Below are 15798 nucleotides of genomic sequence, written 5' to 3'. Positions count from 1 at the left end.
TATGTATATATATAAATATATATATATATTGCATGCTCCCACAGACAAAAAGAAAAGTGAATGTAACAAGAAAAGTGTTTCAGCACTTACGTTTCCTTCGTCATCCAGCACCTGGATCTGTCCCGAGTCACAGAGTTTGACCACCGCACCGATCGGCACTTCAAACTCCCGACCGGTCTTCAAGTCCAACCAGACATAGTCGCCCTGGGGAAAAGAAAAAAAATCTCAAATTAAACTCGAAACCAGGATTAGGATTGTGATCATAAATGAGTCGAATCACGGTCAGAGAAAAAAGGGAATCAAAATTCTAAATCAAGGTTAGAGTCAGAGCAATAAGGCAGATTGCATGATAAATCATAACCATAAATGAGCGACGCCTTTATGACATGCAAATTGATCAGACCCGTGATTAGAATCCATGTTTCTTTGTTTCAATAACCAAATCATAACCATTTTCACATTGCACCCAGACCAGGCTTAATGCAGTCTGGAGACGTGAACCCTTTCAACCCAATCATTTCCTCAGTCTACAGCTATGGGCTGAGCTGTACTTCCTCTACTATGTTACATTGAGACCCAGCAGGGCTAGTGATTTCATTCTAGTGTTTTAAATAAATGGTGCAGTCTGAAGACGGTGAAATGAACCCCGGATGATCTCCTAGTGCAGCCTGGACTGGAAGCTTCTGGAAAGTACAAGACACAAAATGTGTACCAGGAATTTGCCGAGGTGGACCGGTAGGACATCTAACCAGAAGACAGTCGGGGACAGGAGAGAAGGGTTAGTACATCAGAGGTGTTTACACTCTGTCAAACCTTTGAGTTTCAAGCTTTCCGCCCGTCGGCCTGAACAGCGTCTCTGAAAAGTTACTCCCTCCTGGATGCAGGTAGTCTGTACTATAAACCCAGCTGGCAGTTTAACAAAACAAACTGCTGCTCTGAAGGGTTCTTCTAACATCTGGCGAAAAAATAACTTTTTTGTTAGTTTCTTTTTTCTTCACCCCATGTATTAATAAAACATTGTACCCAGAAATAACATATGTCATAGCTTAATGCAGTGGCGGGCCGTCAGGGCCTGCTAAGCCTTCTCTGCTGGTCCTGTGGACACTGTATAACACCTTGTCTGTACCCAAAAGCAAGAACATGAAATAGAGTCCAACTGGAGAAACAGTGTGAAAAAAAAGGGTTAGGAATATAGCGCTACAGTTTTCAGTTTGGTTATTTTGTTTGCCAGCAGGATCACGGACAAAACTACTGCCTCGATTTCCATATAACTTGATGGGCAGAAATGTGGGCACACGCATTGTTTTTGCCAGCGCTGGAAACAGCCAAGGCGGAGGTCTGAGTGCCATTTAGGTTTTTTTATAACATGGGATGCTCAGCCCTGTGACCGATTTTAATGTAACACTTAGTAATGCATGAGAGGTAAAGACTGGGGCGAAGTCCCCACATGGTATCGAAACAGCTGTCTGTCGCTCACATCCAATGCTAATATTCAGAGGTGCGTTAAACAAAGAGAAACAGCTAACCAGTACAGTAAGAAAGTTTTTTACATAATTGCAGAATTTGTATCTTGTGTTTCTAGAAGGTTAAGCATACAGAGCATCAGAGGTGAAGTTTGTTTTGGAAATCGCTTTGGATGTACAGTAACTTACCACTGGAATGTAACGTTTAGTTTGTGAATTGTGATACAAACTTTCCAGATTCACCTTTTTAAGGCTAAAGGTGGTGAGGTTTTGAAAAGTTAGATTCTGTTTTTTTGTTGTACCTTGTTTTATTTCATGACCCCGTGCAGTAAGTTTTCTTGCAGGAATAGTAGATATTTTAAGAAGGGTGCTCGTTTTGCTTCTTTACTTTTTCTTTGTACAGAGCCAGTGTAGCCCCGTTCCCAGTCTCAGCTCAGCTCACCGGCTGCTGGCTGTGGCCTTATGATTAATATCTGAATAATAATTGATAATCTCGCTTGGAAGGAATAAGCATATTTCACAAACTGTCTGACTGTTCCTCAAAGGTGCATAGGAGAAAGAGTTTGTTGCTTGCAAACATGGCCACAAATCGTTGCCTTTGTGCCACGGTTTTTAATAACACACACACACACTAAAGACTTAAACACAGTTTTTAGATATACAATTATGATTCGTAACTCCGAACCGATTCAAAACAGAAAGCCACACTTGTGATTCATGTATAATTATGTCAAGGCACAGTTCTGCAATATTAGAGAAGACAGCATGTCTGTCTGTCTGTCTGTCTGTCTGTCTGTCTGTGTCTCTCTCTCTCTCTCTCTCTCTCTCTCTCTCTCTCTCTCTCTCTCTCACACACACACACACACACACACACACACACACACACACAGTTGCGTACCGGCATCAGCGTGCTGTGTTTCATCACAGTGTTGACGTTGCGTAGCAGCGCCCATTTGGCCAGATCCTTCTCATAGAGTTCCACATATTCCCGGCGCTTGTACATCTTCACGTGCACAGAACAAACTCTCCCACACTGACAGCGGAATCTGATGTGAGCAGACTTCTAGTCCACGCGGGCGTTGAAAATATCCACAAAGCACAGGCGGAAAGGTGTGTGAATATATCGGATGTTTGTATGATCGCTTCCTAAACACACGGTGATCAATTTCCAAATATCCCAAACAATAATGGTTCAACAGCTTCAATTCATCACATCTTAAAGAAGACCTGGTCCAGTATCAGACGTCTTAATCCAACAGGGTCAAACATCCTGGTGTGTGACCTCCAGCCCCATGTCTCTCTGTGTACTCCTGCTTCACTTTGAGGAAAATCGGTTTAAAAATATCCAGAACATCCAGAACATCCAGCCTTTCTGCTGATTTTCAGATCACTCTGAAGTTTCCACTAGAGCAAACAAATTTGGGACAATCCTCCCGCTCGCTCTCTGTCTCTCTCTGTCTCTCTCTATCACACTCACACTTTATGAACCCCCCCCGCCCCCCCCAACAACCTCCCCTGTTGCCCATGGCAACAAGATGTCACTTCCTCCTCAGGTGTGTGGTATGTTTGGTGTTGGATTTCTGTCCAGATAGATACAGCCCACACTCTTACCGCAATGTAACTTCTTAAGTTAAGCAGGAAAAAAGTACTTTGTATTTTCAAACTGAGAAACATTTAGGACAATACTAGTATACTAATAATGCAATCTGATAAAACTAAAAGTTTAGAACCTTGCGTTACCTTTTCCTGAGGGAGACATGAAGGCACAACATTTCATGGTCATCCATATAATGGTTGTTGGGATGTTTAGGATATCTTAGACTGACAGACAGATCGTTATCCCCAAGCCTAGAGCCATGTCGCATGTGTGTGGCTCAAAAAACATGCCAAAGCTTTGCTATTCATGGGGAAATGTTTATAGTTAGTTCATATTTAGCTTAAGGTTACCATTGACGGCGGTATTGTTTTCACCTTGTGAGCCTGTGTACGAGTCCTCGTGGTGTTTACATGACATGGAACTACCACCGAAGAGATAACTTTGCCAGGTGTTTATACTTCTGTCTCTCTGAGGACACATTTTGTCACCAAGTTAGCCACCAGGAATCTGGGACTGGTTTAACGAGCACCGTGGCACCGTTTGAGGAGGTGACTGGGGGCCAACTCTAAATGTAACATTTACAAAACTGCAACAAAGCAATCCTACTCATTGTGCCTCAGTTATTTGACTACTGAACTGTACATCTTTGGAATTAGCAATTAAGATATTGATATTGCCTGACACACAACAGGTTTAGTTTTTTTATGGAAATATTTCGACAACTGTTGAATGGATTGCTGTGACATTTGGTTTGCACATTCATGGTCCCATGAGGGTGAACTGTAATAACCTTGAACCATGCTGCTGTTAGCATTTAGCTTTAGCCTATCTTGTGAGATAGATGGTAAGAACACTACTGTGTGTAGCATGAGATGTGAATCGGTCACTAAGGGTTGAGTGTGTGTGTGTGTGTGTGTGTGTGTGTGTGTGTGTGTGTGTGTGTGTGTGTGTATGTGTATGTGTATGTGTGTGTGCGTGTGCGTGTGACTGTAGTGAATGGTTTTTGAGTGTGTGTTACTTATATGTCAGTTTAATTAAGTAAATACTCCGTCTGGCAAACTGAGCCACCTGAACATTACACCACCAAGCACCTGTCTCTCTCTCTCTCTCTCTCTCTCTCTCTCTCTCTCTTTCACTCACACACACACACACACATACACAGTTGCGTACCGGCAGCTTGTGACAGAGCAAACCGGGGCAAGCAGGGCCAACTATCAGAAACCGCAAGCTGAATTATTTAACACAGAGGATCTGTTTGGTGTCTGTCTTTTTGTCTCCTCTGTTATATTTCTTCCTCAGTGGATCTGTATTTCTTTCCCTTCACCTCTTTCTCCATCCCATCATGCACACATGCATCTCTCACAGTGCTGATGGATAACAGGTGAGCTTGGTAACTGACCAGCTTGTAGAGACAACACTGCACTTCTGAGTTGACTTCAGTTTAAAGTACCGTTCCTGTGCTCATGTGATGTGAGATGACAGAGTTCAGTTTGGGATATACTGTTAAACATAAAAAACACAATTATTAAAAAACTAGCAAGAAAACCATCAAACCAGTCAGCCACCAACACTATTAGTATTCTGATGCCATTCTGTAGTTTTGTTTTGGTCAACAAATAGCCTCAACTATCAATGAATTTTGCGTAATTTACAATATTAATAGTATTCTGCGTGTCTCAAAGCCTGATCTGTCGTATTCCTCTGTACCATATAGACTCAATTGTTGTCCAAAGAGACACACCATGAACATACACACACTATAGTTCACGTTGACTCAATCCCACATACACTATCCTGCTGCCACAAATACTCAGTAAAGCACCAAATGTGAAATATAGGAGGATCACACCAGCTTTATCCTTTAACCTCATTAACCTGCGCCCCTTTTTTTTGATCTCACGGAAATGAGGAAGTGTGTTTTTTCAAAACTAAAACTGTACTAACTTCTCATCCACAGTTGTGAGAAAATACGTGTCCGTTTAACTTTTTTTAAAAGATCGTTACATTTTAATAATTTCTTAAACTCCTCAACATGAAAAACATCAAAAAGCGATTATAACGTTTCACTAAAACGCTCCTAAGTACCCCTAACAACGGCTCAAAGTACCTTGCCTGTAACCGTAGGTACTGTGTGAATCTAACAGTAGTAGTGAGAGCACAGTGTGTGATCAGTATTGGGGTCTCTGGCTGCGAAGCAAGAACAAGAGTTTTGTTTCCTGCTTTTCGAGGTCCTGCGATCTCATTGGTTCTCAGACTCGTCTGAAACCGCGTCAAATGACACACGTGGAAGGAGACGGTCATTTGAAGTACACCTAGCTCATGGTGTAACCAAGATTCAGGTCAAAAATGTAATTTTTCTATTTCTGAACCGAAAAACACGGTTTTGGGACTGAAAATGCTTCAAAACATGTGAAGGCTTGTGTTTCTTGTGATTATTATTGCAGATTGAGATGATGTAGGTTGTAATCTTTCTAAAGAGGTGTAATATTACTATGGGGGATGATGGGAATACACCGAACAATACAATAAAAAAACTCGAGGAGCAACATGTCTTTCCTTGAAGCCTTCAGTGCCCCAAATAATCTGCAACGGTCTGTAGAGTTTATAATGAATTTAACAGATTTGACGCTGATTTTAAACTGACCAAAGTCCATCAAATTTACCAACAAAATACAGCGTTTGGCTACGCTCTATAATTACACATTTAAGCGTTTCTGATCAGCAAAGAATGTCTGTGTCTTACGAATCCATTACAAATGTTGACAAATAAATAATTACGATGTGACAACACCAAAAGTTAAAGAAATAATCTTCAAGATTTTCATTTGAATAAATGTTTGTTAAGTCACTGTCTCCTAACATAATGGTGACAGAGTGTAGGGCCCACTGATGAAAGCCCTTGCATTTGCAGTTTTACAAACTCTCTGTATGTGGCGACATTCTAGCGAAAAATATCAGAGCGGCGACATTGTTTGTATCTCTGGTCAGTGAGATCCATCCAGTACCGGCCCATCTCCAACCTCCCCTTCATCTCTAAAACACTTGAAAGGGTGGTTGCCGCACAATTACAGTCCCACCTTGACATAAACAACCTCCATGAACCATTCCAATCTGGTTTCCGTCCAAAACATAGCACTGAAACAGCCCTGGTCAAAATCACCAACGACCTCCTCCGTGCAGCAGACTCCGGACTCCTTACAATTCTCATCCTCCTCGACCTCAGCGCAGCATTTGACACCATCTCGCACCCTCTGCTTCTGGACCGCCTGGCTGGCATTGGAATCACTGGCGCTGCACTTTCTTGGTTCAAATCATACCTCACTGACCGCCAACAATTCGTGCAACTAAGGAATCACAAGTCTGGGTGTTCGGGTGTTTCACTGGGAGTGCCCCAGGGGTCAGTCTTGGGTCCCCTTCTTTTCACCATTTACCTCCTCCCCCTGGGCACACTCCTCCGTCACCATGGGATCCATTTTCACTGCTACGCCGATGACACACAGGTCTACATCTCCTCTAAACCGACAGCTGCCATCCCTCCTACCTCCCTCATCACCTGCCTTGATAACATCCGGAGCTGGATGAGCAGGAACTTCCTAAAGCTAAACGGCAATAAAACTGAGGCCCTGCTCATCGGCTCCAAATCCATCATCACCAAATCCCTACACACCCCAGCTCCACCCATCATCATCGACGGATTCCCTGTACCCTTCTCCCCCCAAGTCAAGAGCCTCAGCGTCATTCTGGACAGCACCCTTTCATTTGCACCCCATATTCAAAACATCACCCGGACTGCATTTTTCCACCTTCTCAACATCTCCAGACTCCGCCCATCGCTGACCCAGTCCAGGACCGAAATCCTGGTCCACTCATTTGTCACATCCCGCATCGACTACTGCAATGCCCTGCTCACCGGACTCCCCACCAAACTCATCAACAGACTGCAAATCATTCAGAACTCAGCCGCCCGGATCATCACCTGTACCAAATCATCGGACCACATCACTCCTGTACTCATCCAACTTCACTGGCTCCCTGTACAATACCGCATTGACTACAAAAACCTTCTCCTCACCTATAAAGCTCTCCACAGTCTAGCCCCCACTTACCTTTACGACCTCCTTCAGGGATACACTCCCTCCCGCACTCTCCGCTCATCTTCTTCTGGACTGCTATCCATCCCCACGCCACGCCTCAGTACCATGGGTGCCCGAGCCTTCAGCTGCTCAGCACCCAGGCTCTGGAACTCCCTTCCCCCACACATAAGACAATCAGACTCCATCACATTATTCAAATCTCAACTCAAAACTCATCTGTTCAAACTGGCATACACACTATAACTGGTCCCTGTGTACCTCACTTGTTTTTATGTTGATGCTCTGTTTTACTGTTGTTTATATCTTTTATGCTTATCTTTTACCCTGTATTATTTTATTGTAATTGTAAGGTGACCTTGGGTGCCTTGAAAGGCGCCTCCAAATTTAATGTATTGTTATTATTATTATTAGTTGTATTAAAGTCTATGAGAAAATGACTCTTCTCTCTTGATTTATTCTCTCATTATAAACATGAGTTTATGGTCTCAATCTCTAATTTCAAGTCTTTTTCAATAAAGCATGATGTTCATTTAGTCAATTACGGTCCATTTAGAGTCAAACAGACCATGAAGCAGCTCAATTCCAAATATGGTAACTCAGATGTAGTTTATTGGTTTAGTTTATCAGGAGATACAAACCAATGGGTGAAGTCACGCTGACTACGTCCACATCTTATATATAGTTTATGGTTTAGGCACAAAAACAACTTTATTCGGCTCAAGGATTAGTGACTGTTTCATATATTGTTATATTAATGAGCATTTAATGTACATTTATAATGTCTTTCTTTTGGACTTTGCCTTAATGCTTTTTATATTTTATGTAAAGTGCTAAAGTCAATTACCTTGTAGCTGAAATGTGCCATATAAATTGCCTTGCCTTACCATGTCCCAAATCCATGCTACATACTATAAAGTAGGCGGATATACTACAGACATTAAGAAACAAAAATATGAATGTATTTGACATTTTTTTAATCAGGAAATAAGACAGTACGTGAAACTTTGGAAAACTAACTGGCAATTCAACTTCCCAAAGACAAGAGACTCAAACCCATTAGAATCAGTGTGTAGCATGGAATGAAAACACAGGGAAGGTTTGGGTTACACTACGTTTCTCAGGTGTAAGGAGCTGTTAAGGTCAGGAAACCTCCGCTGTCATGGTTACAGTAAATTAAGGATGTGGAACGATATTTTAAGCATGTTCATGCACAGTAAGTGTCAGTCTTATATCTTGTTGGTGGTTTTCTTCCCTCTGTTATTTTTGGTTCCCCATTTAGCAGCTATCATTTCCTCAGGAGTTAGTGGGGACCAAAACTAAAAGAAGATGTTCTACTTTATATTTATCTGGTGGACACAACTCCAAATATGATTACTAACATATTAACCAATTCAACTTCATAAGTTGAATTGGTTAAGTTGTGTTTCTGTTGAACAAGACGATGTGATGGAAACACAACGCCCAGGTGAACATGCTAGTTGTTTACACAAGTCGCTAAAGATCGACGAAGCCCCCGGGTCAGCTAACCGGACACCACCGCGGTAATTCATGACCCACTGGTTGTCAGAGGATCCAGCAGAGTGGCTTGTTTTCAGCTCCCGGCTCGCAGGTTTTTGGAGGAAGCCCTCATGCAGGAAACGTTATATGATTTCCATGAATCGTTTAAAGATCTAAAAGTATTTAAATATGTTTCTTCCTATATATGTTTATTTATTTTATTCAACCTCGTATAGCAGAATCAGGCCGTGTTTTGCTTTAATGGAAGTTCATAATAATGAATCAACCTGGGTCTGTTAAATAAACTCCCCGACCAATATTGTAACTCGTAGACCTCTTATACCATGTTGCTAACACGTGAACATAAATGTTTTTCACAGGACACATTCAGAGAGGAGGACTTCCACCATGGATACAACTACTACCCTAACATCACGCATTCTGCTGCTTTGGACAAACGAGATCGAGACAAAGCACGGTGTGGTGTTAGCTGGACGGCCGTGATGTCATGTCCTTGCTGGCTGCGTTGGATTGGTGCATGGGTGCTAATCATCCTATTCTTCAGGTAAATAATTCAAGCCAGACATGAGCCGGGTATTCACTTACCCCTACTAATGTCACTCCTGTGTGGAAAGGTTGCAAAACCGCACAGAGGACAGACAGAGATAGTGGTTTCAGGTTAAGATGCCGACCGTGAACCACGACATTGCTGGTTGAAATCAGCTTGGGCGCATTTGTTGCACGTCTCTCTCCATGACTTCCTGTTACACTAAAAAGGACAAAAAGTTAATACAAAATAAAAAAATGAAGAAGAAAAAGTGCTTTCACAGATCACCCCCTTCAAAATCGATGAAAATATAAAATAATCTTCTTTTAAAATGGTTTTGGTTTCTTGTTTTTGTGAATACACAGTTTTTCTACTGTTTCTTCCAAATTAACTGGAAACGTTGAATGTATAACTGCCCGCCTGGAATTTTTGTTAATGTGTTCTCAAACAGATAAAACCTATTTAAACATTCAGCAGATATCGAACAACATTATCATTCATTCAAAGTCATGTTGAGTCATTGTAAGTCCAATATTCACTCATCTTTTAGCTCGGTTTTTGGTCTCCACCAACTCCTGAGAGGAATATACGTCTCTTTCGCTGCTGAATGCTCTGCTATGTTCATCAGCTAGTCTCTAACTGTGTCTGCCTGCTGTCTGATGCTGAGCAGGTGGAGTACAATGGTTTTATAAAGCCCTGTCTCTGAAAACAGCTACCGGCTGTAGAAAAACACAACACTGTGAGAGAAGTGAAAGTGAACTAAAACAGGTCGTGTGACAGGAATCCAAAACAACCAGCTGTTGCTATATAGCTCCAAAGAGGGTTGGTTGGGTCAAACAAGCAACAGACTTTCAATCAGGACACCAATGTTTGTATCCTATGTGTAACCAAAAGAATGTTGTTATGCATTGTGAGTTTCTGCTAGCATGATATAAGGCTGATATGAAACATATTTTGTTCAGGAACCTCAACATTCCTCGTATCCCGCGATTTGCAGAAACCTACCTACAGTGGTAAAAACATGTCTGGCGACTGGGTTGTAAAGACACATTTTGCAAACAAGATTTTATAATTCGATTAGATAACAATATTGTACAAGTTATCATTATTATTTTTTCAGAGGACTCCGTAACAAAAAAGTTCATGAGATTGAGTTACTGACTGGTAATCATAAGCTTCCAGAGTTAGCTACGGATGATCTTGATTTATTTGTGTGAGTTTTGTCTGATGTAATGCAGAACACAATTCATTCCATTGAAAATAAATCTGATTATTTATTGTGTGATTCTGCACAAATTTGCGAATATCATGACTTATATTATTACTGGAAATTTTTCATATAAATATAAAGATATCGACTCGAGCCATATCGCCCTGATGTATTGACGCTACTAATTCTTCATACACTGCTGTGTAGTTAAACCAAATTGTTTGGGGTGGGAAATGTGAATCTTCAAAGTAACAAGAGTAGAAACTGTAGTGGAGTAGAAAGTAGAAAAAAGCAGGAAATATAAATACTCAGATGAAGTACAAGTACAGAGGCCCATCTTATAGATTCTGTCATTTCAGCTCAGGCTTAAGTCTTGCTAAGAGCAACTTTGTAGTATCTTGTTACCCTCAATGTGTAGTAGTTCAGTATAAGTGTACACTAAGAAGTCTTTTTCCCGTACGGGTCTGCCCTCTGCTGGTTTTTATGACATTTTATTACCACTTAAAAAAACGTATTACACTTTGTGCGGCGGAGTGTTTCCAAATATTTGTTTCCCATGAGACAATTTACATTTAGACCTTTACGGGATGCTGAAACTCAGTGTACCCCATTAATTAACAGGGGAGCGTCACCCTGGTCACCCTAGAAGGTCTGAGGTCCACCCTCCCTGGTCTCACAAAATCCTGCAGACACTGCAGATCATCCAATTACTTTAGAGTTAGGAGTGTTTTAAGGCAGGGGGACACAAGGCTATTAAAAGGCCATGTAATTAATAACGGCATTTCCATCTCAACCTCATTTGCATTTAGATTGATCATTTTGAAGTCAAAGGTTCTCTGGGTGAGATATAGTGACAAGCAAATTTGTCCCTGAATAAACTCGCCCGTAAAAAACACAGAGACCAGCTCCCTCCCTGCCCGCTTCAGTGGACAATTAACATTAACATGTTGTCTCTATTTGGCCTCTACAAGACGGCAAAGGGACAAAGCCAGCAGCCACAGCCAAAATGCTGGGAAAATATTATTATTGAAGAAACAGTGGTGGAAGATTCAGATCTTTTACTCCAATAAAATAACACAAGGCTCATCATTCTACCAGTTAAGCTCAGTCTAAAGTCTCTCTAACTGCGTAGTAGTATCTTGTTACTCTGAATGTGTACTAGCTTTCAGTACATGTTATATAAATGTACACTGACTGCAGACTGCAGCTCAGAGGTCTTCTTCAGGTACGGGTCTGCCCTCTGCTGGTTCATGACACTTTTTTTAATCACCACTTTTATCAAAACTCTTAGTTCTCTACAGTTACTTAAGAAGTAACATACAGTTACCTCATAATTATACACTTAAAAAAAGCTCCTTGTTATTTATGCAGCCCCATATTGTCATGGTTTGAGTTTTTCTTGTTTCCTGTTTTATTTTGATGTCCTTGCGTCGTGTATCCTCTGTGTACTTCCTGCCCCTGTGATTGTCTGCCCTGTTCCTGATTGTTTCCTGCTGTGTCTAATCACCTGCACCTTCCCCGTGTATTTAAACCCTGTTTGTCTTCTGCACCAGTGTTGGTATGTACTGTGTGAATGCCTGTTAGTTTCCTGTTCACACCACGTAACACATATGGGCTGCTATTGCTGATTGTTTGTGAACTCAAACGCGCATATGAACCCACATAGACAGAAACACACGCACACACACACACACACACACACACACACACACAGATCTCATTGTGTGTGTCCAGTAAATGAGAGAGAGCTGCAGAATGAATTAATGAATACCAGCACTCCACCGCAGTGGAACTTAACGTGACACTGAACACAGCAAAGACAGAAAAACAACCACTAAACAAAAGATATGAACAACAAACAAACAGGCTTCGTGGAAAGTTTTCTAAAGTAATTGAAATTACAGTTGGTATCATCATTTTGCACATCATCGGTTGTGAATACGAAAAAACAACAACAATTAAAGTATCATGTGTCTCCCGAATATATAATGTGGCTGGTAAATAAGTCATTGATTTACATCATATTTAATTTGTTATTATTTGTTATTATAAGGTTACACTTTTATAAGGTGTAACCTTATGGATTCATGGTTGTTGCTTTAAATAATAAAACAAATATATATAATACAATTTCAAAACCTTTTAAGAGACAGGTTACAGTTATATAATGATTTACTCAAAAATCTAATCTTTTTTATATGGAGTGTATTAATGCATCATTTAAACTCCATTAATTCATTAATCTTTTTTTTTTTTAATTAAAGAAAAACTAAAGCTTCAAACTAAAGCTTCAGTTTCGAATATAAACTTAAAATGTGTCTGCTGTAAACCCATCGGGAACTCTGGGTCATGGCCTTCCAGGCCCTTTACATTTAGCAAGAAAAGGCTTTTTGGGCGATTAGATTGCATTCGAACAGTGCTGGACCGCGTGACAATGAAGCAGCCGTTAGCCAGTTAGCGGGCGAAGCTACAAGCAAAAAAAGAGTTCATCAAATCTCTGCAACATAATAAGTGAATAAAAAACAAGCACAATTGCCACCAAAGGACTCACTGACAGCCTCACTTGCCAGTTCATAAGCCAAGAATAAAAAAAAAAAAACATATCCTTTGGTGATGCAACAGAATGGCAAGCAAAACCCTCGGTGGGAAAGTCAAGCAAGTGCACTGAGAGCATCGTACTTGGTGGCTAACCGTATTGCTAAGGCGAAGAAACCTTTTACCATCGGTGAAGAATTGAGTCATTAAAGTCATTAACCACGTCAAAGCACATGCCCTTGACTCGCGTCTGTTCGAGCAGCTTTGTGAGGAGATGGACGCAGAGTACAAACGCCTTCTCTTACACACAGAAGTAAGATGGCGGCACATTTCTGTAACAAGGAATGGGTCTTAAAACACGTTTACTTGTATGACATATTCAACCTGCTCAATGAACACCATCTGTCACTTCAGGGGAAAATGACAACTGTCTTCAAGTTGGCCGATAAAGTCGCTGCATTCAAAGCCAAACTGGAATTGTGGGGATGGCGAGTGAACAGGGGAGTATTTGACATGTTTCAAATATTGACTGGGATATTGGAAGAGACTGAGGCTGAGCCATCATTCTCCCAGCTGGTGCACGATCACTTGTCTTTGCTTTTAAAAGAGTTCGAGCGGTATTTCCCAAACACAAAAGACCCACGGACTGCGAAGGAATGTATCCGCGACCCATTTGTGAACAAACTCGCTGAATTGAGCCTGTCCATGCCAGAAGAAGATCAACTGCTCGAGATCGCAAATGACGGTGGCCTTAAAAGTACATTTCACACAACAACTCTGCCGGTGTTCTGGACCAATATCAAGGCAGAATATCCCAAGATCGCCAAAACAGCACTGAAAACCCTGCTTCCATTTCCAACGTCATATCTTTGTGAAGTGGGGTTTTCTGCAATGACAGCAACCAAAACTAAGTTAGGAGTAGACTGGACATAAAAAACACACTTTGGGTTTCGTTGTCTCCCATCACCCCGAGATGGGACCGGCTCGTTGCAGATAAAACAAGCTCAGGGCTCCCACTAATTCGGCGTAATGGTGAGTTGTATTTTGATGCACTTTATATATCTGTTTTTATGCCGGTCGTATCATTTTATTACGTCATGTTTATCGCCCACACTGTGAAGGCCGGTCCGTTAAAATATTGTCCGACAAGAAACCGGGCCGTGGCGCAAAAAAGGTTGGGGACCGCTGATATAGAGTTTAAACCACAGACTGTGGTGGAAACATAAGTATGACAGAATCCTGCACAAATCAGAAACCCTGGGCATGTGGATCTGTGGTGACTTTACATTTGTACGGGGTCGACTCCGAGCCTGAATCGCCCTGAAACTTTGTGTTTGTAAAGCAAGTTTTCTAAAAATAAAATCAGCGACAATCTTTTACCTGGATGAGGGTGGCGTATCTGAAGGTGAGGCTGCGTAATTTGTCGTCCGAGCCCTCCAGCGACCAATCAGATCCCTTCCCGTTCATTTTCACTGCCATGGTTACCACCTTAGCTAAGCTCGACCACCGACTGAAACAATGATCGCTTCCTTCTTGTTCTGATGTGTCAATTGGTGGATGTTATGTTGTAAATTGGTGACAACCGGTCTCCCAACCATAGTTATCTATATATTTTTTAAGATCTTCTCTTAAAATCTCTCTTAAAAAATCAGACTCCCAATGCAAAATATCCTTGGCTTGATGGAAAAAAAATCAAAATGAAGAGGAAATCGTTATAAACGGAGCTAGAGCATCTTCAGAAAATCTTTCATTTTGTGACAAAAATACTTTACGCTCTTTCAAAATAAATTTCTAAATGAGCCACAAAAGAGAATATAAAATATCATCCACAGTCGCCGTCTTCTTCTTCCTCTCTCGTATAAAAACAATGAATAATCCTTTGTGTGATCCGGCGACAGAAGAGTTTGATTACACCTGAACAGTTTGGATGGAGGTCAGAGTGTGTGTGATGAACATTCACATAGAGGGGCTGATCTGTGTGTGTGTGTGTGTGTGTGTGTGTGTGTGTGTGTGTGTGTGTCTGTCGCTTGTTTTATTGGCTCGTCCCATTTGGGCCTCCACAGCGGGGGAGCGCTGTCAGAGCTGATTAGTCGATCAGAAAGGCAGACAAGTTCAGCAACGCATTAACCGAGAATCAAAAACACCGACACTGAGGCCAACGCATGCTTGCACACACACGCAAATGCACTCAGCGTCTAATTTATGTGTGTGTGTGCGTGTGTGTGTGCGTGTTTGACTACAAAGAGGGTTTGGTGGAAACAATGCAGCGTAATGAGCAGCTGATTCCTAATGAGTATTTCTGTGGCTTCACTGCTACGAGCTGCACACTGTGGTTACTTTAAAAAAAGTTCAACCGTGTGTGTGTGTGTGTGTGTGTTTGTGTGTGTGTGTGTGTGTGTTTACCTGCTGTAGAATGACCATGGTTCTCGTTTGTGTCCTTATAACTGGACATCGGCAGTCACCTGTGGACACTGAGAAAGACAGAGAGAAGGATAAGAGCATCTATTGATCACGATCATTGAGTATTGTGTATTCCTACAGGAAGGCTATCATATCTTACATTACATTGCACACAGCAACAATATAAATGCAACAACAAGAAAAGAAAAGAAATAAAATAGGGATGACCAGTCCTCAGTGTGCAGGGCAGCTACACACACACACACACACACACACACACACACACACACACACACACACACACACACACACACACACACACACATACACACATGTAAAAAGAAAGAAAAGTCTGTTTGTTTTACCTATAAACATGTTCAAAGGAGCAATAGACACATAAAAGCTGTGCTTGTTAAAATGCTCTTGGTTTCAGACTAAATTAAATAGTAGTGCCG

The 15798-nt window shown here is 41.4% G+C and overlaps 1 protein-coding gene across 2 annotated transcripts in view; it reads right to left on the bottom strand.

Annotated features, from left to right (window-relative positions):
* The window catches only part of myo7aa (myosin VIIAa), a gene marked incomplete at both ends in the record, with an annotated part of 52598 nt that extends 37203 nt beyond the window's left edge, over positions 1 to 15395 (bottom strand). The window contains 3 exons of one of the 2 annotated variants that reach the window (XM_079225125.1): positions 91 to 204; positions 713 to 744; positions 15347 to 15395. In XM_079225125.1, coding sequence (XP_079081251.1) covers positions 91 to 204; positions 713 to 744; positions 15347 to 15395 — 195 coding nt within the window. Of the gene's footprint in view, positions 1 to 90; positions 205 to 712; positions 745 to 2361; positions 2467 to 15346 lie in introns of those variants that run through there. The other variant, XM_079225124.1, reaches the window with a different exon arrangement.
* Positions 15396 to 15798: the final 403 nt, after the last annotated feature.

Source organism: Taurulus bubalis (genome assembly GCF_910589615.1).
Source record: "Taurulus bubalis genome assembly, chromosome: 10".
NCBI lineage: Eukaryota > Metazoa > Chordata > Actinopteri > Perciformes > Cottidae > Taurulus > Taurulus bubalis.
The sequence above is the reverse complement of the archived record's forward strand: the minus strand, read 5'-3'. Positions and strand labels throughout refer to the sequence as shown.